This window comes from Stegastes partitus, unplaced genomic scaffold (genome assembly GCF_000690725.1).
Source record: "Stegastes partitus isolate 25-593 unplaced genomic scaffold, Stegastes_partitus-1.0.2 Scaffold765, whole genome shotgun sequence".
In the NCBI taxonomy this organism is placed as follows: domain Eukaryota; kingdom Metazoa; phylum Chordata; class Actinopteri; family Pomacentridae; genus Stegastes; species Stegastes partitus.
In genome coordinates this window covers 154,157-180,631 of record NW_007578496.1, presented here as the reverse complement: position 1 = coordinate 180,631, position 26,475 = coordinate 154,157, and the positions used below count along the sequence as shown (strand labels likewise).

At 39.8% G+C, this 26,475-nt stretch overlaps 1 protein-coding gene and 1 non-coding gene across 2 annotated transcripts; one reads left to right on the top strand and one right to left on the bottom strand.

Moving 5' to 3' along the window:
* Positions 1–12,981: 12,981 nt before the first annotated feature.
* trnat-agu (transfer RNA threonine (anticodon AGU)) lies at positions 12,982–13,055 on the bottom strand. Its single transcript has one exon. It is a non-coding gene; the product is annotated as a tRNA-Thr (tRNA).
* A 7,057-nt stretch (positions 13,056–20,112) lies between these two features.
* Positions 20,113–23,506, top strand: socs1a (suppressor of cytokine signaling 1a). Its single transcript, XM_008291858.1, has 2 exons — positions 20,113–20,344; positions 21,984–23,506. The coding sequence occupies exon 2, from the start codon at positions 22,041–22,043 to the stop codon at positions 22,767–22,769; it is 729 nt and encodes a 242-aa protein (XP_008290080.1). The 5' UTR covers positions 20,113–20,344; positions 21,984–22,040; the 3' UTR covers positions 22,770–23,506.
* Positions 23,507–26,475: the final 2,969 nt, after the last annotated feature.

The window sequence follows — 26,475 nt, the reverse complement described above, 5'->3', positions numbered from 1 at the left end:
GGGGATCTTCTTGCTGCAAGGCAGTGATGTTAACCACCGAGCCACCCTCTAACTATGCATTGTCACATTTTCCAGCAAAAAATCATTCGACTGTCTCAAGGACTGTTTTGGTCTTTTAGGAACTTTAGGAAATACTGTTGTACATTGTAATTGACACTAATAGAGTTAGTACTAACAACACTTTACAATGAAGCTGAAAAGACTGCAGTTCCTTGACTGGCCACTAGAGGCTCGGCCCAAAAGAGTCCATCCCCATAGACTCCCCCATAGATGTTAAAATGCTCAACATTACAGCAGAAATAAACACATTAACAACCTGGTACTTATAACAGTTTTGTTCTATTTGACTGATTTCTTCTGTCAGGACATCTGTGTAAGAAGTCAATTTGTATCCAACTCACTTATTTCAATTGTATTATGGCTCAAAGCTGTGCATAATGAAGGGCACATCAAGTGACTGGTGGCAAAAGAATATTTACATGGCCTGTTTCAGCTCCACAAAAAATGCAAAAACCAAAATATTCAAACATGGTGCACGTGAAACCGATGCACATGCAGGCATTTAAATCCTATTTCTCTCTGTAAGGAACCGTAACCGAACAGAATGTGCAATGCAGCTGTGGATCTGACAACATGTAAAATAAAATCCACTGTTTGTTGCTGTGCGTGTACCTCACGGTCTCAGCGCACCTGAGTTGGCAAGCGTGCATAAGCTCGAAGCACGCAAGACGGTGTTTCGCTGGAGGACATCTCGCATTTATCGTTGTATTTTCTGCTGCACGTTTTCCCTTTCTTGTTTTTTTCTCCCACATTGAACCAAGCCAATTCCCCTCACGCTGCAGTTTCTTGTTTCTGCTCACTCCCACTGCTGGCCTGGGGAGGGTGTAAACAACATTTCTCTTCTGATTCAGGCTTCATGCCGCTTTCTTTCACCTGTTGGAGAGGAGCTTTAACCGGGAGAAAATATCACGTAGCATTGAGCCGCCCTCAGCGCAACGTTCAATCAACCTGTTGGAGGCTTCGTCTGTTTGTTGAAGGAAATGCGCGCTGACCTTTTCACAAAAGAGGATACATTAGTGCCTATAAAGACCCTTCAGATGTGCAAATCATGATCCGAGAAGTTCCAGCGCTTAACGTTATGAGCTTGAATGCCAGATATTACACACATAGCTAGTAACACATTAGCTGCTTATTTTGCATTTTCTTTGGAGGTGGTTATGGTAGTAAGCGATTTTTTTCTAGATCCCTGAATTCTAGATCTCTGATCATCAAATGAGTGATGAGGAACCGGAGGGGGGGGGGGCAACAAACAAACAAAACGTTGCACTGCTTACAGTACTGCTATTTATATCAAATAACTGAATCTCATGGGAGACACACAGGATGAGAGAGAGGTATAGATGAAGGAAAGTAGAGAGAGAGAGGGAGAAAATAGTGAGAGACTTTCTATCTCCAGCCTGATGGTGATCTCCATTTCTCATCTAGCAAAACACTCCCACACAGCACCTTATCATGACCCTCCTTCACTCTGCCTGTCTCTCATTTACAGTACGTCTCTCCGATTTCTTCTCCCTCTCTTGGAGGCCGAGAGACTGACCCAAAATTACAAAATGGTGCACTCTAGTGGTTATATCCAGTACAGAGACATGTTGTGTTCACCTAATATTGTGCTTTCCAACTTTTTTCTGTCTTTTCGTCTTCATTTAGTTTCACACTCCACCGTGCAGTCTCATCTTACTTTACTTCGTGCCACGCCTTGTTGTTTAAAAGTGAATCTAAAACCTATGTTTTACCAGTTTTACCATAAACAATAAAACTGCACAGAAAACATGACGAAAATAAGATAGTCTTGGCACACTTGGATTTTAAGGCTGTTGCCACTAGAGGGAGACAAAGCTACATATTTGTTATCATGCTTGATTGCCGTACCGTCAACTGACACCGTCTGTGCTCACTGACCTCAGGTAAAATACCACACTGTAAAAAATACTCAGGTACAAGCAAAAATTCTGCATTTAAAATGTTACTTAAGTAAAAGTATGCAAATAAAACAGAAAAATGCACTTCAGGTATCACAAGTAAGAGTTTTTTGGGCAGAAAAATGTCCCAGGAGATTAGATGATCACTCATGCATTCGTGTAAAAGAAGGATTTTAATGTTGGTGTTCAATGAGACGGAGCTAATTTTGATTTTATTTTTGTGTAACTACTGATTATTTTCATTATGCACTAATTTGCTGATTATTTTCTCTTGTATTCAGTCGATTGATTTGTAAAAAAAAACAATAGTGAGAAATGCTGTCACTATGACCCGAAGCACAACGTGACACCTTCGCTGTGTTTGTTTTGTCCAACCAACACACCAGATCTTAAAATTATGTATAAATAAAAAAAGAGAAGATATTAAAATACTGTAAAATAATAATAATAACCTGCAAATTGCTTTTTTACATGAAAAATGGTATAATGTTTAAGAAAATAGTTGCCAGTTTACTTTTGTCAGTTAACTATCTTGAATCATCTGCTAATCGGCTGCACTTCTACAAACTGCTGAGTAGTTCAGTTCAGAACAAAAAAGCACATTTTATACAATCTTACGCTTCATGCATTAAAAAAAAAAAACTCAATTAAACTGTAAAGTAACTAAAGCTCACAGATATTTGTAGTGAAGTTAACAGAACATTTCCCTCTGAGGTACAGCGGCGTAGAAAGAGGAAGAGAAAAGACTCAAATAAAGTACAAATACCTCAAAGTAGTTGAGTAAACGTATTTAGTTACATCCCAACACCGCCGAACAATCAGTCGAGTTGAACTGATTAGACTAAAGGTAGACGTGCCACATTGTTCCTATAGAAGTCATATTTTCAGCTCTGCATGTGCTAAGGTCACGGCCACAGTGGTAAACAGTACAATGGGGCTTAATGGTTTTGTAGAAAAGGATCCTTGTAATCAGAATGTCCTTTTAGGAGTTCTGTTTTTCTCTTGAAAATCTGACATTTTTTGGGGTGTATATATTAAAGTACAGTCATGAGTTATAATTACTTATTATCCTCTGTCATCCCTCCACTAATGCAGCTGACAGGAGAAGGCACCACTCCCACCACACACGTGTACTTCAAGGGAACTCCCAACGCTCATTCATCATATTACTTGTTTCTCGTACGGATTTATTTTTCTTTCTCTAAACCTGATTGTCTGCTTCGATAATGAGGTTGTGGAGCAGGAAATATATATACGAAATATTCACGAAAAGAGACCACTGGTAGCAATTTTTTAAAGCACATAATCAAATAACTGGATATTGTATGATCCACTTAACACGTATATAGGGGGAAAACGGGGAATAATAGCTGTTAAAAAATAGCAAATAAAGCTGAGGCCTTCACAGTTTCCAAAGCGGATGAGGGAGGAGCTCTGACAACAAATGTTGTGGTTTTAATTTGTTAACCAGTTTACAAAGACGTTTTCCATGTAAATCCTGCTGCCTCATTTGCTTGTCATGCACTGGTCTGTTTCAGGTCAGACCTGCACTGTGCAGAACTGCTCACTGCATCCATTTACTAAAGCACACTCTATGAGATTATCATTAGAATGAACACATTAAACTCGTAAGTTGTCTCCGACAGAACGGCTGCATTTGGAGGCGGATGTTCTTCAGTTTTCCACAAAGTTTGACATTAAATTCACGTCTAAACAGTCAACTGTAGCCGGTTAACATAGCTCTAATCCTCAAACGGGACTTCCCGAAGTCTGGTTTGGCCCTTATGACGCTAATAAGACTTGAGGAAGTCACAGGCTTTATTTAAAAAAAAAAAAAAACTCGTAAAATGCCATCATGCTGTTTTACGATCGGATTTTTGTAAACAAACAAGATATCGGTGGTAATAAAAGATCCTGATTCAGACTGCACAACATTTTTGTCTGATAATAACACAGGGAATTATAGCCTGTGAAAATGTTGCAGTGACGGCCAAGAAACACAAGAGACTATGCATCGCAAACCAGTTGTTGCATGCCGTCAGTCACTTGCCAGGGGCCAACTAGCAAGAATGTAAACAAAGGCTAGCAATGTGTTTGATACTGATTGTCCTGTGTTTGGAAAAGGTAAAAGAATGACGGCTTTGGATCTATACAGGGGTCACACAAAGAGGATAGTGTAGGTTGGTTATCCTTTGGCCTATCTTTCACTTTGCCATGTTGTGAAAAGGGGCTGCAAGGTGGTGCAGTTGGTTAGCACTGTTGCCTCGCAGCTAGTAGGTCGCCGGTTCGTGTCCCGGACCAGGATCTTTCTGTGTGGAGTTTGCATGTTCTCCTCGTGCAGCGTGGGTTCTCTCCTGGTTCTCCGGCTTCCTCCCACACAGTCCAAAAACATGTTGAGGTTAATTGGTGATTCTAAATCGTGAGTGTGCTTGGTTGTCTGTGTCTAAGTGTAGCCCTGTGATAGACTGGTGACCTGTCCAGGGTGTCCCCTGCCTTCGCCCTAAGTCGGCTGGGATGGACTCCAGCCCCCCCCGCAACCATCGTGAGGATTAAGCGGTGTATAGATAATAGATGGATGCGATGTTGCGTAAAATTACAAAACTCAGGTGGAAGTTGTCATACAAGGTGAGAGAAGGTTAAAAAACTAGATCCCTGTGTTTGGACTCAGCGTGAGATCATTTAGTGTGAACCCAGTTTAAGAAGTGCTGATATGTAGCTTTTTTGTTTTATCCTTACAGAGACAAAAGCGGAATCAGTCTTAAGAATCTCCATTCAAAGACACAAATAAAAAATGGAACTTTTCCTTAAACGTTAAATGCCAGCTCTGCCGTAACTGCACACAATATCCTAAAAATTCATGCCTCCTAATTTTATTTCTGTTTATCCTTTGTGATAAAAAGCTAAAAATGGCCCAAACCTCTGTCACGGCAGACTTGTTGCCGTAAGCATTGCAGAAAACATTAACATCGGCTCTGTTTTATTTAACTTAAAAACCTATAGCTGCACCAACGAGCCCAAAATGCACAAGAATTTGAAATCAAAGCAGTTAAATGGAATTCGGCCTTTATTCATTTTATCTTTATTTGTGATCTTCGGGCCCCTCCAGTGAGTTTGAGCGTGACAAAGCCACATATCAACAAGTTCAAACAAAGACCAGCATTGTCTGATGAGGAAATAACGCTTTTTGTTATTATTGTAGCCCTTCCATATAATCATGTCCGTGCACTGAGTAATCCAAAAGATTCTTCAGTTGTTACCATTTCAGACACTCCGTCCCACGCAAACACGCCGTTAATGAGCCGTAGCTTATCTGTTGCCACGCTGTCTTTGTGTTTTTCTAAAGATCAGGTATCAACTGGTGACCTAACTGCCAAAATCAGGAGCAAATCGCAAGTGAAACTCCGAAATGATTCAATTTTAAATCCAAGTTTCTTAGGTGTTTGTTTGTGTGTACTTACTGTAAGTAGTTTGCCAACATCTTCTTATGAAATACCAAATTATTGCAGAAAAGTGTCATTTCCTTCTTTTTATAGCATCCAAACAAACACAGGCAGACGATATTTGACAGTCTTTACAGTCACCGTGTTAGAAACAGTAACTGCTTATTCCCTTTTTTGTTAAATGACCACCGACATGACGTTGATGTCACTTTCATTTCATCATTTCATTTCTTTGAAAGCGAAAGGTACAATTCCAGGAGCATTAAATGTACTTTTTTTTTTAAGTAGACACAGTTTTCTAGAACATGAGGTCATGCAATGGTTTAAAGTTGAGTGGGTGTAAGCTTCGATTGTTAAAATAGAACCACCCCTTAGCTTTGTAGTGATACTCGAAGAAACAAACAAACAAAAAAAATCTTCCATGATTCAAGCGTGTCGCTCAAAGTGGAGGCTCTCAAACTGACACGACTTTGTGGGTTATTCGGTGAATATTACCGAGATGATAGCAATTTTGACAGGAGGTCACATGACTTCAGCAATGTGGAAGAGGGACGACCACAGAATTGTGGTGTGTTGGCGTGTCTCACAGTGTGTAGTATTTGTGTGTGTGTGTTTGCTGATGGTTATGACTGAGACTGTTAGAGGAAAGAATAGAATTACGATTAGCGCCACGTACGATAAGCATAAAACTGTGTGTGTGTGTGTGTGTGTGTGTGTGTGTGTATTCCTGGAAGTAATTTGTTTTTATGTTATTGAGAAGAGGCGGAGTCATTTATAAAGGCAGATTATTATATCACATAAGAAAGCAAAAGCAACTTTGATGATAGCGGTAATACTATCAAGGCAGTAGTAGGAAGGGTCATCACTAGTGTTGTATTAGTTGTAACTGACAATGTTTATACAAAATAAAAATCCAAGTTTTGATTTTTATTTTTAGCTTTGATAATATTTTACCTGGAACACGAGAAATTTGGTCTTTTATTTTTCCGTCTCCAGAATACTAACAGTGTTCAGGTTTTTCCTCGATTCTAACACATCTCAGCAACTCGACTCTTTTTAATAGAGAGTGTAAAGACCTGCTCCTTTAGCTCCTATACTTGAGGTATCTGAGTGTATCATAAACCAGGATTGAAAGCTTTTCCAGGAATCTGAAACCAGGATATGTGCTTACTTGCACAATACATAACCAGGATCCCGTAAAGACAACATCATAACCAGCATGCTCCTGTTTATGTGTGCTGTTGTACTCACGGTTCAGTGACAGCAGGTCCCTCTGTCATTGTGTTCTTGAGTCAGGATCATATGCAATATGCTGTTGATTTAAGAAAGTTGTATTAATAATTTGTAGTAATAGATAAGATAAACATTATTGATTGAATGTGCATGTTGCAGCAGCTACATACAGATGAGGCGTTGAAGAAGCAGGACAAGAATGACAAAAGTACAGTTAAGGTTAGACAACTAACAGGGCATGGTGAATCTACATATGGATTAATAGTGTTGTAATCTACTGATAACAGTGATAAAGTAGTATGAAGGTAACAGAAATGGCAGTGGTCACAGGACAGAACTGTGGTGTAGAACTAGTGCTGCGCAAATACTTTTAGAAAACAGAACTGCAGCTGAATCATTTTACAGTATACATAGTGAGGTCAAATAGGTTCAATATTACATCTATAGAAAGCAAAAACGGTATCTCATTTCAGCTGAGCTGCCGCTGCTCCCAGTGCATGTGTAGCACTCCGTGGAAGTCCTGTTCTCTAAGCACATCAAGCAATCAACGTGTTCTGGATCTCATTCACTGTCACAATGGTGACCCTTGAGCTCAGTATTTAAGAAGAGAAGGAAGTCACAGGGAACCAAATCTGGTGAGACAGGTAGGTTGAGAACAGTGATTGTGTTGTCGCCATGTGTAATCAGCGTGCTTGTGGGTAGGCACATTGTTATGATTGCAGCTACATTGCAAAAACAGTTCGGGCTTTTTCTACTGAATGTCCTCAGACACCTCAGGATGTTACAGCAGAAGTTGGTGTTGATGAGGGTACAAAGTGCACCATGTACAACCCCATGAATGTCGACAAGCATAGTCTTGGTGCGTTTCTGGCCTGACGCACCTTCTACTGTCTTGCAATATCTTCTGCTTTCTAGCTGTAAGTCTACCTCCAGTCACCTGAGAAGATCCTCAGCATGAAGGCCGGCTTGTCTGGGACCTATTGACGGAGACAATCTCAGACTTCGACAGTGTGCAAAAAGCGTGTGCAGGCCCACATGAAATCGCATATGCCCACCTGCAAGTGTTTACAATTAGGGGACAGAACTACTACTACTACTATCTAATATCATCTTGTCCTGGGCCCAGGGAAGGCTGTCATCTGGCCTGATTATGCATGCAACACAGATCCTGATGTCGATCGCATGACATGGCTTTCGTCTTAACTAATCAGTTGCTGCTCGCTCCTGTTGCATCTCTGTGACTGTGCCGGATTCCATGCGCTCAATTCGTGTTCAGCCGGAACAGAGATTGCACCTCATATAAACTTGTTCAGGATACTGATGATAATATGTGCTACTGCAAGGCTGTAATATAACACCATTATTCCTTCAGACACACATATTGTGCATGCATATCGTGCACATGCCATGATTTAAGTCATTTTGACAGAGAACAAGACATTAATTGCGCAACAACTGTAAAAGAATACATAATAAGGAATTGCAGGCTTAGTCCTTACAGAAACTTAAAAAAACTTCAAATCAAACAATAAATCCCTCATTAGTTCAGACCTGTAATTTCATCGTCCAATACGAAGCAAAATATCGCTGCCATTTCTGCTGTTTGCACAGATAAGTCTCTGTTTCAGCAGATTTCATAGCCACTGAGGTGAGATGTGGTTTGACGCTGCTGCAAACACTTCTGGCCTCACGCGAGGTTGTCATGAGGGCAAGCTGTGTGTACGTGTACACACACAAGGTGAGGAATTTGTTCGAAACTGTATTTTTATCATTCAGACAAAGCAATGCATTAAGAAAAGGGGGTGGAATCCTGATCCCTGCATCACTGTTTTAAATCAGCACGGAATAATCAAAATGATTGTAAATTTTAGCTTAGAGAAATACATGTTTACCAGTGTTGTAAAAAGAATAAAAAAATTGCAGTCCAAGATGCATCTGCACAGATTTGCCCTGGCTAAGATGTCCCTCTTGAATGGCAGTTTCAAGAAAAACATTTTAAAGGTAAAATTTAACCTTGTTTGCTTTGCACAGACATGATTAAAAAAACTGTTGATGTCAGATAGTATTTCCCTTTGAGTCATGTCTTTGTTTTTCAATGTGCAAATTCACACTGGTTTGTAAGTTCATGTGGGCAAATGCAGCAATCTTGACAACTGCTTTAAACAAGTTGTAATAAGTTTGGTCTTCTCTGCATGTGTTTTTTTTTTGTTTGTTTGTTTTGTTTTTAAATGCTAAAAGTTTTGTTTACCTAACAAATGCAAAATTACAAGCCTTCAAAAACACATTTTTACAAAGTGCATTCCAAGAGTCCTTCAAGGCAGCACAGAGGGGAATGCAACAATGCCAAAAGCAATAAATCTTACAGGCTTCTGTGTTGACTATCATGCGCTCTGATAGGGAATGTGTTGACGGCGCAGACGAGTACTTTCGCTTTCGTATTCCTAGAAACAGTCACAACTGCTGCGAAGGCCTGCACACACGCAGACTCAGAAATAAATAGCCCACATAGCATATATAAACACAATTTGCAGCACGCAGTCACACAGTTACACAGATCATGATGGTGTGGCATGTAAAGCAACAACTCATTCTGAAGTGCAAAATGCTATATGTTTGCACATGTGTCGCTGTTTGCAGTTTGTGGGGTTTTGTGTGTGTGTGTGTGTGTGTGTGTGCACTAGTAGCTGTGCACGCAGGAGTTTGTGCATGCATCTGTTTTGATATGCATTAGTGATAGTGTATCTTCAAACTGTCAAATGAATATGTCTGCGTGTTTACACTGATTACGACCCAGATTGTGGTCGGAGACAAAATGCTCTCCACCCTCCTCTTTCACCTCCAGAGCCTTTTCGTCACGTAAACCCATTTTCCTAGAAAATGGGGGAGCGACAGGAAACTACGCATCAGCTCCTCTCAACAGAGTGAAGAACTTTTTGTGATGAATTGTTAAGATGATTAGATTTCAGTTTCATTCTGAGACCTCGCACCTGTTTATCTCGTCACCCTCGCTACAGCTACTGCGTCTAATTTGCTTTTGTGTATTATTAGATGGCTGGAATCTTTAATTGAATTGCATTTTCAGAGTATGAGGTTTTGAAATTTTTAGCAACAAAGAGCACTCCCCGGTTTCCACCGCTCTTGTGGCAGCTAAAGCCTCAAACCAGTGGCTGTCTGCGTAGACATCTAGAGCCTGTGGAAGAACAACAAAGAGGCAGTGTTGTATGCAGAGAAATGCACTGACATGCAGCTGTGCAGGTTTTTGCACATTATCACCTTTACTAAACTTGTGCTGTGATTTATATATTGCTTTGACATTTGTGCACAGTTTATTATAGCGGGATGGGATGTTGATGTTGAAACAGACTCAGCGGTACTCGCACTTAGTGGGAGCTGGTGCAAGGTAAAAACGCAACTTATATCCTCTCCAGGTGTTTCCTGGAAGTCCTGTAGAATATACAGCATGCGTTGTATATATGGCATTATAAATCAGGCCTCGGGTCCATGATTTATTGTTTGTCCAAAGAAAACTCAGACATTGCTAACTCTCAACTGAATGCGGGTGAGCTAGCGACAACATTTCACCACTCACGTGACAGATAACTTAAGGACACTGGAAAAACAAATGACAAGAATGAAGCAACGCATTGCAGTTTTGCAACGTTGGGAAACTTCCTTCCACATCGAGGGAACACCAGATCCACATACATGGTATTAATACAAATTTAAAAACTGTTTACTCTTTACTTGCCCTTTGCAGTGCTGCATGATGTTTTGTGTCAGAATAGTTAAAAACCAAGCAGTAGAGAAGAACTGACAGAAGAATCATTAATCCTCATGAGTTGTCACTGCCTGAATAGTAACCAAGTAGTACTGTATGGAACCTGACTAATGAACGGGGAGTGTTCAGAGACTCTGCCGTTGGAACCGGTTGGAATAATCCTCAGATCAGGAGAGAGATGATAAAAAATAAGACTGTTGTTGGGGATTTCTCATAGCATTATAAACCACACTGTAATGTCTTGGCTTCTGATAAGCTGAATTAATGAATGGATATGCAACCTAAGCTGAACTTTGCGGGTCATATTTCATCTTCTCACCAGAGCATGTAGCAACAGGATGTCCCTAATGTAGGCCTTTGTGTGTGTGTTTTTATTAAAATGCTGCTTTTCCTGTGAACTCTCGGTTACCGGGCCAGCGCTGGTCAGATAATCTAAAGGTTACAATTTATGTGATTTATAAAAAGCCCACAGACCTTCTGATGCTCCCTGAACAATTAAAAGTGAAACCAAGAGTCAAAGCATATTTCTTATCAGTCTTCTTATTTACAGTAACAGTGTGACATGCTAAGTAAGAAATGTGAGCAGTCCTGAGACGTCCTTTATGATCATATAGTGCACACAGTCAGAGGATCATAGTGCACTTTTGAGTACTCTTGTATTTCACTTTCTCTTGTATCCCACTACATTTTAGAGGCAAACTTTGCACTTTTTACTCCACTACATTTACGTAACACCAGAGCAACAGACTGTTTGGCGCCTACGTGAACTCAAGGCGACCACAAGGAAACCCAGCAAGAACGTCTTCATTCTTGCTATCAGGACCGTGAACTTATAGACCTCAGATCTAAATATTTATGTGACATGCAGATGTATGCACTTGCTCTTGCGCATAAGAACACACACACACACAGTACAGCCTTTTCACAAGTCACTTATAGGAAATAGTTATTTCTCAGACTGAGATTTTATATTAAACAAACTATGATGCTAAGACACTAAAAAAAATCTAATTAAATCTGTGACGCTCAAAGAAAAACCCAATATTTCCCCAAATGACGCAAAGATTAGATAAATATTTAGAAGAATTAATTACTATTTGTGTGTCAGAATTAGTTTTTGCTTCTTTCCTGTTGACCTTCCTTATTTATTTTGTGACTCACTGGAGGGTTCAGACTAAAATACCAAAGTATATCCAGTGTAAGGTTACTGAAACTAGATCCACCTCAGTCAGCTGTGGAGAACAGGCCGGCTAAGCGAGATCACTACAAAGGCAACATGCTGCACATGCACCGATGCATCTAATAATTTTGAATATAACTACATATCAGACATGGATACAACTTTTTTTAATGGGCTTATGAATACTTGTTATACTTCATTTCTATTTGAAGGTCTGTTTTTGTTGTTTTACTCAAATGAATTTTTAGTTTCAAATGCAGGACTTATACTTGGAGATATTTACGATAGGTACCTGAATATTCATTCCACCAACAATTTTGGAGATAAAAGACAAAAAATTCCCTTTTTATGGTGTTAGATGACCCTCTGTGTTTTAATTGTTCCTGACTCTCACATAAAAATACCAACTGTACGTCAGTATTCTTTTGAAAATCCCTAAAAGCCCCAGTGAGGTTCATTTCCCCTGTGTGCTTTTTCTCTGACTGCAGTTGGAAATGGGCTGAATAAAAACAATCACAGTAGCATAACACTCAGATTGGCCTCTCATCAAGCAACAGGCCCGCAGTTTTCCACTTTGCTTAACTTATCAGTGTGTGCTTTTCTTTACCACTTGCACAGGCGGTTCAGATTCAGAAATCTACAAAATGTTTAAAAGCTAAGATTTGCCAGCAGCTGAACGCTGTTGTCTGGAACAGTGAGTGCACTGCGTTGTTAAGAAATCATCACATCACCCTCGCTGGCTGCATTCCAGAGGATCTTTCATCAGAAGTTTAATGTAATGAGGGGGAAGCTCCAGCCACACTTTAACCAGTACAGCTACCAGGCTGGTTTTCTTGGAGTCACTCTGGTTTTTCAAGTGAACCTGTTGTTTGCTGCGACAGTATTCCTGTAAGTCTCTTTATTTGCTGAGTCACCTTTGTGTCTTAACAGAATGGCCATGATTTAACGCTGATTTCATGGTTTTTAAGGGGCTTAGGTGGATTAATAGCAAGAGACACTCATGACTTTAAGTGGGCCTGAAGATGAGTCCTTGAGCCGGACAATGAATCTGTTTAAGACTAATTTATTTCAAAGTGGCTTCGTTCTGACTGTGAAGGAAACAAAAACTCTTCAGTTGTTGTGAAACAAAAAGGTGAAGCAGCAGGATAAACAAGTGATATTGTGATAACTGTATACTTGAACATATCTAGAAAGTTTTGAGCGATTTCATTATTCATTTGCATTTGTTATTATGCAGAACAGATGAAAAATGGTGCAAGTACATTTTCTTAAATTCACATATGCCAGCTTGTTAGGATGTGGGGGTCAAAGGTTAGCCCCACCATAACACACAGGATTAAAGCCTAAATTACTGAGCCACCCCTACCTGAAAGGCATTGCTGGGATTTGAACCCAGGATCTCCTGTTTACTAGACAGGCACTTTAACCAACTAAACCACAGCACCCGTGTATATACTATTTAAATTTCAAGTACACAGACATGCACTAATACTTCTGTTTTTGTTCATTTGTGCTTCATTCTTTGGCAGTTTTCATTGTCTGCACAGCCTATATGTGATTTTTAATATGTCTAGCACAAACAACACGACACAGCTTTGTGAAACCCGAGTGATGGGAAAAGGCCAGACGATCCCAGGTGATGTATCACATGTTCCCTTTGGTAAATACTCACCGGTACCTTCAGGGTGGTGCCGCATCAGTGTCTGGAAATCAGTGTAGCTCTGGTAAACAAAACCAAATGATACAGTATGCGCATTTTGTTGTCTTGATTGTTGCCTTTGTTGTCGTGCTGCATTTCAGTGTACGCCTGTCATTGTAATGTAGTTTCTGTTACGGTTGAATTTTTGTAACAAATTACCAAAGACAGCAGTAAATGAAACCAACTGACTTCTGGGAAGACAGGAGCCTGGAGAAGCAAGGAGTCAGTCAGTGGAATAGACAACAAGGCAAAAGGCAAAATAAAAACAACTGAAATTCAAATGAAATTGACAAATTTAGTAGGATAATGGTTTCTGGGTTGACACCTAATATGCATTTTTGTAAACTGAGATTTTACATTGAAGGGTTCCAAGGTACACCTAGAATTTATTAAGCACAATTTGACTTTCACATTTAGCATAACTACATTTAGAGTCCACGTGATTTCCTGTAATCTAGACCACACAACAGATAAGGACCGTTTATCTGCATCTGAAAACACAGGCCCGAGCGACTTTCTAGAATGGCCTTCCAATAATTAGCAGGGTTTCTTTGCAGCTGTACTTCCACTTTCATCCCGAGCCATTTTTGTTATGACAGCTGAATACAGGAACTGCCTGATCAAAATTACTGCAGTGGAACTTCTGCCAGGCGCTGCCAGAGGCCTGTCGGTTCTTGTCTGACATCTAACCAACAATTATGTACATTAACATTCGGCAAGGTAACAATAGCAGATGTCATGGTTACAGCACCCTGAGTGTGAGTTTTATATTCAGGCTACGATTTGCTTGCCAGTATCCAAAAAAGTGCATGTTATTCAAATTTCTGGCACAGTAACAAAAATATTCCTTTTTCCTCACAACAGTTTCTCAGAAAGTCACTAACTTCCTTATGGAGAATAAATGACACATCATTTTCAACAAACTTGTTCTTATGCAACAATTTCAGATATCTCACTAATGAGTTTAACATATGGTCTGTAGCATGTCTTTCTGCTGAACTTTCTTTAAACCACCTTCCCTTCTTGTAAAAGACATGACAAATCACTTACAGGCTTGTGATGGTTGGCTGTGTACTGAGCTGAAGCAAAACGAAACCGTGGAGCTCATGTAAAACAATTCCAACAATAAAGATTTCACATTAAGGGATTTAGTCTCCATTTTATGGCACAAGGGCACACCAGGACACGCTGGTATAACCTGAGAAACACAAACGCTTTTACAGCACGCTTTATAGTATGTGTACTTTGTAATGGTGATGAAAAGATAACTGCTATTGCCAGCACCCATGTCTTATCAAACAGAATAAATACCAGCGATCCTTTTTACTTTACCTTTTCTGTGACTCTACATTCACAGTTAGTATGTTTCAGATTTACTGCTCCTCTCGCTCCCATTCTCATATTCCCTTAAACCTTCCGTTTTCAAGCCAACACTGGAAAAGTGCTCTGTTAATCAGTCTGAGCCACTTCGTTTGTTTGCCAATAACAACTGCAGGGCTGCATATGAACACCAGATTTTTCTACAGCACTCACACACACACACACACACACACACACACACACACAGAATAAATAGCTAGCAGTAAGTGTGTATGGATTAAAATAGCTTGAGAAGAATTTTCTTTGGGAACAGTAAAGTTTTATCTTGCTTTATCTTATCTTATTCCACCATTAACATACAATGCATAAAAATGAAAGTACAGCAATACTGAAAGTAATAAACCTTAACAATAAACGAGTTCAAGCACATTTTTAGTTCGTTTTCATACTGAAAGTACATTCTGCTATGTAGCAAGGCCATTTCCCTTACTGGAATACTACTAATCATTTGTAAAGGCCATGAAATGTCTAGATTAGGAAATACGTCGCCTACAAAAAAGTTTTTACTCCCCCTGGAAGTTTTCTCGTTACTGCTTTTCAGTATTGAATCACGGTCAGTTTAAAAAAAAAAAACAAATTAAAAATTAAAAATCCCCCCAAAAAAGACCCTTTTATGTTACTCAGTGAAAAGTATGGAGTAGTGAGAGTGCCAAATGACAAAAATAAATTAGTAAACAAATAGTAAAATAGAAGTGGAAATAAAAAGAAGAATAAATAAAATGAAAGATAAATAATGTGGCACTATAAAGCAATATTAATCAAAAATGAATCCATAAAAGAAAAGGCTAATAAAAGTAGAAATATAAAGAAAATAAAACACATAATGTGTTTTTATTAGTTTTTACAATTATTTTTATTTATTGTTATTATTTTATTTTTCATTTAATGAATATAAACATCAAATCTGTGGTCAACTGATCAAGATAAAGTCTGCTTAAAATTTAGCTCCAACAGTTTCGGAGATGTGACCGTCCCGGTTTGACAACTATGACAGCGTTCACAGTCGCCGAGAGCAGCCTGATGTCGGCAACACTTTCTGAAATCTACTGCTGGCTCTGCGGGTTCACAGAATGCAAAAAAAAAAAAAAAAAAAGTTAAATAAAAATTTTAAAATAATAAATAAAAAAATTCATTAAAATAAATTACAAAATAAATTATTGCTATTTTTATTATTTTATATATTTGTCTTGCCGCAGATGCTGCCCAGAGCTAGCTGTCTTCTGTCTGCCTGCAATAATGTCGCAAGGTTTGCAGAATGAACGTCTGGGATAGACAAGACACTCAAAACGTTCGCTTTCGTTGTCTCCTAAAGGGGCTGCTGCATCTATGCGTACTGCCAACGTAACGTCTACATCTAAATCCATCATTGAAAACAGGATGAAATAAGTCACGTGCAAACTTGCTTAAAGCAAACCATCCTCAACAAACAACACAAAAAGAGAGAGACTATTGAGGGGGGCCCCAGGACACCTATGACTCCTCTGGAGGAGTTACAAGCTTCAGTAAACATGCAGACAACAACTGGGTCCTTCACTGGTCAAAGCTTTATGGTAAAGTGGTAAATAGAATGGTACTGTTGAAAAATTCTCATATTAATCTTGAATAGAGTTTGAAAAAGGGCATGTATGAGACAACAAAGTCAACTGGAAGAAGATCCTGTCTGATTAGACCAACATTGAGCTTTTTTAGCCATCAGGCGGGACACTATGTTTACTGAACACATTATTCCTTACCATGATGCATGGTGGTGGCATCGTCATGATGTATGGATGCTTCTCGGCAGCGGGCCCTGGAAGGCTTGTAAAGATAGAGCGTAAAATGAATGCAGCGACGTATAGGGAAATCCTAGAGGAAAACCTTGACGCAGTCTGCAAGACAACTGTGAGTTAGGGATAAGATTTGTCTTCCAGAAAACATACAGGCAAAACTTCACAGAAATGGTTTAAAGGGCAGGTTTAGGAACTGTACATCAAAATGAAAGCAGGGAGACATAATACTCCCATGTAAATAGATAGTCGATCAAAATAGGAGGCTAGATGTGAGCAAACACTGAATGCTGATAACATATTTGGCAACAATAGCAATCATATCACACAGTCCTACAAAAGTAAACATAGCACGAATGGTAAAGAACAAAGCAACAAAGCTGAAAAATGTGCAAACGATTACTGCAGCCGCAGAACAGAAATAAGATTTTTAAAAACCTTGAGGTATTCCCCTTTGCACACAAGACAGTGCAGATTTTTTTCCCTTTTTTTTTTTTGGTAGATGGGTGGAGTGAGGCTGGAATCAACAATGAGAGGGCTACACTAGGAATGCAAAAGTTTCATTTTCCCCAACACAAAGCCACAGAGATGACACACCCAAATAGTGAAAAACTATCAGACCGTTTAGGTGCTGAAAACATTTGATCGACAGAACAAGTCGATGCATTGAAAGTTCATTCGTTACCAATGTCTCTGCAGATCTCAGGAGGTAAAAGTGAAAAACCATCAAAACTCGCTCCTGCAGAAAGTTTCCCGAGCGCATGTGCTGTGACTTGTTCATGTGGGTTCATCTGCTGATGTCCCAGGATGTGCATGCAAACAGACAGACTCCAACAAAACTACTATTGTACTGCAAAGGGCTCTTGCACAACTGGAAACAATAAAAATAGACTTTTTTTCCTATGCTGCATTTTTCATTCATCTGTTATGTGTCACTGAAGCCTGCTCTACACTGCAAGTTCTGCAAAAGTAAAGACAAAAACAACCTGCTTTAACTATTGGATTTGCATCCAACAAAACTTTAAGGAAACAAAACTGATCCCAGAATTTACTAGCAACTTGTGGTAACTTGTGCAATGAAAATCTCTTCTGTCTGCATTCGTACATGCAAAGAGATTCTCAACAGCCTGCAAGGATTTTCAATTGGACACAACACGCACTTTGTTAAGCCGGCTCAGTCTCTTGCTTCTCTCCCTGTTTCACAGAAATGAAACTCATGGAACATGCACACACACATACAAACAAAAACATTACGTGCAAATTAGGCTACACGCAAGTCACATGTTTGCATGTGTGCACTGTTTCAAAACAGTATTACAAAAGAAAGAGAAGTTAAGGATTTAGAATACAGCTGCAATGCATGCAGGAAATCCAGAACAGACATGCACAACAAGCAGAACCAGCAGTGGCAAACAGCCGGTCTTACAATGAGGATCTGTTACTCATTAAACTGATTCTTTAACCACCAACTTAACAACATGGAGCAGAGCTGAGGGACCAGTGAAGCGGCTCTCCTTCACTCCCTGCATTTATCTTTCTGTTTCCTTATTTGGAACAAGCTGCACTCATCCAACTGTATGCTCTATTTTTGCGCCGTGGTTATTATACCCATGAACCCAGTGACAATAAAAATAGATTTCTCATACTTTTGGTTTCATCGGTTATCATCTTTTACTACCACAAAACATAAAAGTTAAAAGAGTTAGAAATACTTGACAATGACATTGTTTCACACCAACTGACAACTAGATATTAAAGCAGATGCTGTTTTGAGATTTTAAAATATCAATTCGATGATGGCTTGAATCATGTAAATGCATGTGTTGTGACCTAACTCATGCATTTTGCTGGATTCTGCAGAGTCTTCCATGTGGAACAAATACATGATGCAGCCAAAGCCCAAGAGCTTTATTGTAAGTCGACAAGTAATTAGAACCATTCGATATGCATAATGTAACCACCAGTCTAATCCGGTACTAGCACAAGTTGACTCAGACTACTCCTAGTAAACTGAAAGTTACCAAGCCACGAAGGCACCATGACCTCACACAGCTGGTGTTATCTTGCATATGAGTGCCTGTTGCCTGTCTGTCCTTATAAACAATTCCAGCTGACCTCCAGTCTTTCCTTAACTTTCACGTCGTGTTTCAGCCTGACAAACATGACCGTTCAGGGCTTGAAATCTGAGAGCCAGCAGCAGTCTTTCATTCTTTGTCTTGGAAAACTGGGACTGCGGTAGAAAGAAAAAAACAACACACTGCTCCAATTGTGAAGCTAGAATAACGCCACAAGTAGGATTTTGTTTTAGGGAGAAGTCTTCATTGTGTGGAGGCAAAAAGCAGAGTGAAAAACTGCACAAGGTGAGCTTTTATGCAGAACTTTGTGCTTCTTTGCGCTGCCTTGTCGTAACATAAAGTTTAGATATACAAATATTTACCATACAGATGAGCTCACTCTACACTGTGCTATGTCATTTTGCAGTTTGCTGTACAGCTGCTCAGCGTATCAGTGAATCACTCAGCTCGAATCACCGATGAAGTCATAATACAAACATCTGCCAAAAAGTCTGCATGCACACCGTCGACATCCAAATCCTTGCAGCAAGAAGAAATCTGGAAAGGTTCCTGCTCGGCCTTTGATTCGATTAAATTCAGTCAGATTCCTTGGAAAGATTTTTCTTTCCAACAAGCAAACTCAGTTTCACATCACGTGGAATTTGATTTAAAAAAACCAACAAAGTCAAACAGGTTTGAAGTATCAGTTGTCTACATTCAAATTGTTCAGATGATATCATTAGAAATCATGAAAATAGCTCAGACTTTAGGACTGCAGACTGTTGCGCAACAGTTGGCAGTTGGTGAAAACTAACTCAGGCTCGCTGGATAATCAGAAAGTGATATGACGTGTTATCTGAATGCCATTAACTCTGCATACTGCCATTTAAAAAAAAAGGGATGCACAATTTTAAAATAAGGCTCAACGTGGCTTCAAAGAAACAGAGTTCTGAAAGCTCCAAGTTCCAAAATAGTGAAATGACTGTTGGATGTCACAATATGAGTATTTCTGAAGCAATGAATCACCCTTGAATGTGAAAGCCCAAGTCATGCATTTTCTGCAGAAGAACCTGGGGAGAAGTGCAGCAGGAGAACTGGTTGGATTCTTTTTTTCACTACTGCTTTTTAAAAAGAACAAAAAAAAAAAGCAGGACTTGAGCTGATGTAATTGTTTTTACATGTGTTGGAACAGGAGATCATTATCCTGGAAAAAATGCAGAGTCTGAATTGAATCAGGAACTTTATCTTTAGGATATGCAAAAACCCAAGAACAGATTAAATAAATGTGCTTTCATATTTGATGTAAACTGCTTCGTGCAGGGTCACATCAGGTAATAAACTTTTTTTTTTTTTTGCATGCATGTGTTGTATTAACATTTGAAACCACAAGTGTGTTCACCTAAATAAAACTACCGAAGACAAGCTCGGGAAGTAACGCCAGAAACGAGCTTCAACAAACGCTCCTATTACTGTCTGTCACCTGGATTTCTGTAAACGCCCCGCTCTGATGTGGTTTTTCTTTTTTTTTCTAACTCGCTGAAAAGAACTGAGGGCTCTCGCGCTAGGTTTCGGTTTCGTTCTTCCCGGAACGCCTTATAGCTTAAAGCAGCACAGCGTCAGTCGCGCTGCTCACACACACGATCTGACGGCTGGGGAGACACAGCCAGCAGTCTGAACCGCCAGGTGACCTCCGATGCTCCTCTCCCCCGCCGCCCTGCGCTGCTTCGCGGATTAGCTGCTCCAGGAGAGTCGCTGTGCGGCTTCGCAGCGTTTCGCCACTTTTGGGATTACAGACAAACGGATCGTTAAACCGCCGCCGTCGTTAGAACACAACGGTGAGAATCCTGATTTCTGCTTTACTGCTGGACTGTTCTTCAATCGCTATTCTAATAATAATAATAATTTGTAAGTGCTTTAAGCTGTCAGTGTCCCTGAGTGCATTCAGGGATGCAGCACACTGTAAAAACTGAACATAAGGTTCAGTTTTTAACTCATTTCTTGGACAAATTTCGCCTGTTTTGTTAAATTATCGACAATTACTAGTGAAAATACACAAAAAACCACTTATTAAACATTAAAAAACAAAACAAAACAGTAATGTCCAGATTAAAACACAGTATTTGTACAAATGGTAATTAGTTCTTTTACAGTGCTCGACTATAAAATTACATTATTTCACAGATATTTGCCAATATTTAAAGAAATGAAATAAAATTGTATATATATATTGAGGGTTGAACACAGCCCATTTAATTGTTGTTTTACAGATTTTTCTCATAATAATTATGTTTAATAAGCAACTGTATATATTTTTTCTAATTTATATTTTTTTACAATATGTTTTATAAATACTTATTTGTTCTTTTACTGTGTGTAAACATATTACAAAATTAATTTATTAGCTAAAAATATTTATATTTTATAGATTATGTCAATATATATATATATATATATATATATTTTACAGTTTTTAAACATTATTGTTTTTTTTGGCATCTTTACTACCACATATTTCCTATTTTTTTATTTTTTTATTTTTTTTTAAATTTATTTACAGTTTTTAGTTTTACAGTGTAGCTGGTTGAAATTGAGAATGCATTTTCACTCTGACACTGTTTGGCTGCTGTCCAGGTGTGAAACAGTTCACCTTTTTCAGACTGTGCGCTCTTAACAGTCTTGTAATGCTAAAGAAATTTTAAAGTGGGAACTACAATCTGAATTTTATCCATCTAAATGGCTTAAACATGTGATTAGAATTGTCTGATGTTTATGATAATAACACCATAAAAATACAAACAAGAATCCCAGTTGCACCAGAGTCATAACTTGTTAATCATTAACCTTTCCTGGAATTCGGTGTGATTTACTTGTCACTTCCAATAAACCAGAAAGCAAAAAAAGATGACTCGCACACAGGTTAGGCCTGTTGCTTGGTGTAAGTTAATATTGTTTAATGTATTAATTCTTTATTTAATCCAAATAAACAGTTTCAGTTCGGCCTCTCAGGGGTCAAAGTCTCGTATTTCCAAGTGCTTTCAATTTGCAATGCACCAGTATCCTGTTTTTGGTTTTTGCTTTAAATGTTCAACCTGATATTTAAGTCCTTGAGGAGAAGCAGATGAAAGGAAAATGCCGCCATAACCACTTTAAACTTTTGTATGAGTGTGTGCGGCTAGACAGCGTACAGTAATCTGGCTGTGGCTGACATCACCCAAACCGCAGATTCCAGTCATATCAAACAGAGCACAACTTAGTGGAAAGTGTAATACATTTCTAAACTATACCCAGAATGCACAGAGTCAGTGAAGTTTCTTTTGGAGCAACAGGCCTTACATGGTCTGGAGACTTCTGAGGCTGTAAATAGTTACGCTTGCTGCCACAGTTTGTAATTTTTCAGGAAAATGTTGAAGTGTTTGCAAAAGTGGTGCTGGTTTTCAATGTAATAACCCGTTCTTCTTCTTCTTTGTCTCTCAGGATGTCAGTGTGGTGGGTAGAGATGGGAGAGGGTTTGGGGCCACTCTCCCCTGTAGGATGGTAGCCGACAGCACAGTAGAAGGCCATGACAAGACCCACTTGTCAAGCTCATTGTCGTCTTCCTCATCCTCATCATCGTCCTCATCGTCCTTCTCCTCATCCTCATCCTTGTCTTCATCATCTTCTCTGTCCTCCGCCTCCTCCTCCTCCTCCTCCTCGTCATCATCACTTCGTCCGGAGTTGGAGCAGCTTCAGGGTCAGGCCAGTCCGAGCCCCAACCCGAGAACCGTCCCCTCCGTGTATCTGACTCACTTCCGGACTTTCTCCAGCAAGGAGGACTGCAAGATCATCACCGACACAGCGGCCAAGCTCGAGCGCTGCGGCTTCTACTGGGGCCCTCTTGGGGTGGAGGACGCCCACCGCATGCTGAGGGACGCACCCCTGGGCAGCTTCCTCATCCGAGACAGCCGCCAGAAGGACGTCTTCTTCACGCTGTCCTACCACGCCAAGAGCGGGCCGGTCAGCGTGCGCATCGACTACAAGCGGCAGAAGTTCTCACTGGCGGGCAACGAGCGCTCCTTCCCGACGCTCTTTGCCCTCTTGGAGCATTACAGCAACTCTCCCAAGAAGAGCCTGAGCGTCCCGTACAGGAAATGGGAGCCGACGCTGCAGGAGATATGCAGGAAGCGCATCATGCAGGTGTGCGGAGGAGCGAGCCGGGTTTCAGAGCTGCCAGTCACGCACGTGGTCCAAGGCTTTCTGATGGAATTCCCCTACAAACTGTGACCAGCTTGCCTTATAAAGTCCTGACGGTGTTACTTTTAATCACAAGAAGGCAGCTTTTACCAAGTAACTGTGAACTGGAGGGGTTGGTGATGCCTGTCCATCATGTATTGGAATCTGCGTCGCCACGGTTACACATGAAATTCACTTTTGCGCTGAAGCAGTTTCTGAAGAGACCTTACCACCACGGTCATGTACCAGCAGCCTCCAGATGGACGGTGTTCCTGCATGACATTTCAACGCACGTTACCTCTAGAGACTCATCCCCCACTTGCACATGGACAGAACGCCGTTTGGGCTTGAGGAAGTACAAAAAGTGTGCTGCATTAAGAGTAAACTACAGACACAACAGAGCTTTTACAGAGATAAAAAAACTTGCAGGGGAGACGGTTCCTCTGGAAACTGAAGGGTTCGCTGTTGCCCAGAAATGTTGTCGAAGGACATTAGAAGGATGGACTTTTAAATATCTTGAGTCGTGGTGGAGGGTACGACTGAAACCACCGCTGACGGCGGCCGGCACCGGGGAGATTTATTTTTGTAGCAAATTTAAATACTCTAATATTGCGGAATGTTTACATCACACATGAATGTCTGTCAGCACTGAAAGCTCGAATATGTCCTGAGCTGTTAAGTCTGATACTTACCTGTACTGTATTTGGAGGCACGACACCTCTTACATGTGACATCATTTTTAGAAAAAAGTTCCTATTATATTTTAAATAAAAATGTATTTAAACTTACTTTCTTGCTGCTTGCTTTTTATTTGCTTAAGTGTGGTACTTCTGCGTTGTGTGAGTGGTAGGAGTGGTTTTTTAAGTGCAGAGGGTGGAGCCAGAGGGCGGTGACAAACACACTCCCTCGTAGTCACATACCTTGTCCTCTCTCTGTCACAGACAATGGGACAGACAGACTGACAGGAAGCGTGGAAGGTAGTGTACAGTATCATCACCACAGTGATTCATCTCTGTAGGGCAAAGTGACAAGTGGGTGAGGTTACTTTGGTAGTAAATGGACTGTTACACAGACTTACCAGAAACAGGGGCCAATGCAGATTAAAATTTCCTCAAGAGGAAGTGGGAAATTTTTTGGGTTAGTGGTTAGACATGCTAGATCAAGGTCAGAGTTAGAGTTCTAGTTCACAAGTTGTTACTGCTAAACTAGCCTTATGTAGCGCATAGACAAAATGTGTGTAAATAAGCAGAATGGATTGAAAGATTTGATATCTGTTACAGAGAATATTCAATGAATTCCTTTTACTTTGATTTGGCCCAAAACGTCAGTGATCTCCAGCTGTCCTTCACATGTCAGAGCTAACATCTCTAATGTGCAGCTGCCATGATCATCATGAGCAGTAAACTGAGTGGTGAAATACATATATTAACTCAGAAGAATGATTGTTTTCTACCAGCAATCCTCTCTCGCGTCACTTGCAGTAGCTCATACAGCCGTCCTCACATGTATTCATACTCTTCCATTAAAGAAAAGGCAAAATTCCCAATAGTCACTCAAATAACTAGAAACTGAAAAAAGTAATAATAAATAAAAATTTGTTAAATTATAATTTAGTGAAATAAGACATTGCTTTTGAATTGTTGTTAAAAAAAAATAATTTAAATAAATAAATAAACTGTCTTGGACAAATTAGAGCACTTTGTTGATGAGCAGTGGGCCAAAATCAAAATAGCTGTCAACAGGTGCAGAAGTCTGACTGAGAGTTACAGAAAACACTTGATTGCAGTGATTGGCTCAAAGGGTTGCTCAACAAAATATTCGTTTAAGGGTCTCATCATGCTGTTTTTTATTTATTTATTTTATTTCTGTTGAACCACAATTCAAAAGCAATGTCATGATTTTCATTAAATTTTTATTTATCATTTCTTTTTGTCAATTTCAACTTATTTCAGTGGCAGCTGTTTTTTCATTCTTTAATGGGAGGGTATGAATACATTTGGGGACGACTGTAGCTCTCAGTTATACCAACCTGTTCCTCTTGACTGAAGTAGGCGCCACACTATTGGACCATGCTGTGTGGAAGAAGAGTCACATGATGCATTAAATAACTCTGGTTATCAGTAAAAGTTTGTACCCACTGTTGGGATAACTATTATCTCTGAGTGGGATTGTAGGTTTAATTGAGCCAGCTAACACAAAGAAAGCCTGGCTTTGTCAAACTTGCTTCTAACACAGAGCTCAGGAGAGCATAACTAATCTGAATGATTTATTGTTCTCAGTTATTACCTTATTTTTTCATATTGGACCAGAGCCCAGCAGAAAACTCCTCTGAAGCGCAGTCGGGTCTTTATCAGAGACAAAGGAGTGTAACTGATGTGAAGATAGAAGGTTCTTAAGTATCTAACCTCTAACCTTTCATACCAGACTGATGGACGAATCTGTGAAAACATGTGTAAGCTTTTGACTTTAGCTTGTTTAAAGTGGAGTATCCGGCATGCATTCTCAAAGTGCCAAACAACAATGACAAGGTTTCCCAGCATCTTTACAAGAATAACACCAGTGTTTCTGTTGTTTTTGCTGTCACTGTTGTTAGTCCAGTCATTCGGCCTTGTGCCAGGTTGACCTCCACTCTCTGCTTTTTACTCCACACAGTGTACTGTGCATACGTAGCTGCTGAACACTCTTTGTTAATACAGTATTTTACACACAGGGAGAAAATGAAACTCTTGTAATAATGCCACCAAATGCAGTTCACTTTTGGCAGTTGTGGTGTTAAAGATCCCCTCTGATAAAAACTAGTCTAGTTGCTAACTTTGCTAACAAGTTGTGTTTTGTTCCTTATAGGTGACATGCCATGAACAAAGAGATCAGTCAGTGACACAGATGAGAATTTCCTCATTGAAACTCTCTGAAGAAAACATGGATTCGCAATGGAGGTTAAGACAACAATCTGCACGATCCCACACTCCCTCCAGCCGTCCTCAAACAGACCTGCGTTATGAAGCAAGTTCAACATACCCAGGATATCTTTTCATTATTTGTCCTCATTAAACCGGAACAACTGCAGTCCGGCAAAGCTGGTCTTCAGTCAGTGAACTCAAGGGCCGTAGTTGGGATCAGACGATCTACTGCAAACACAAACAGCTTAAGATTGGCATTTTTCTCACAAAAAAAACTAAACTAAACTAAAAGTCTAAAGCAATACGAGAAGTTTAAAATATAATACAGGCTAGAAGCAACACAACTGCTGCAGCCAGAGTCAGGACGATGCAGGTTTGTTATTCAAGATTCGAGATCCAATTGAATCTCAAGATTGTACAATAAAACGACAGATGGAGTTACTTTGTGCTATTCAAAATGAAAAGACGAATCATACAAATAAAAAAAATTATAAAAAATAAATCAAACTTTTTGGTGAAGCGTGGAAGACATTCTGTGAATATTTCTTCATGCAACCTTGGCAGTTTTGGGAGCAATCAAAGAGCAATTATAAAAGTAAACCAACAAGTAGATCAACTTATCTTCTGTTTCTCTTTCAGTGGGCAGTAAGTAGGAAATAAAGCTTTTGTGTCTCAGTCAGATCTTGATCTTTCAGGAATGTTGGAGTCATTTTTCACGAGAACTGATGTGGTCGATCTGTTGTCTGGAGCTTAATCTATTCTAGGGTAGGTTAGCCGTTTGGCACAAGTTACCGTCCTGGTAAGAAGAGAACCACAGTCGATTTAAACCTGAAGCTACCTCACCAACCGAAGCCTGG

Excerpts from the sequence above, each read along its gene's own strand:
- socs1a (XM_008291858.1), top strand. The coding sequence starts at position 22,041 with ATGGTAGCCGACAGCACAGTAGAAGGCCATGACAAGACCCACTTGTCA.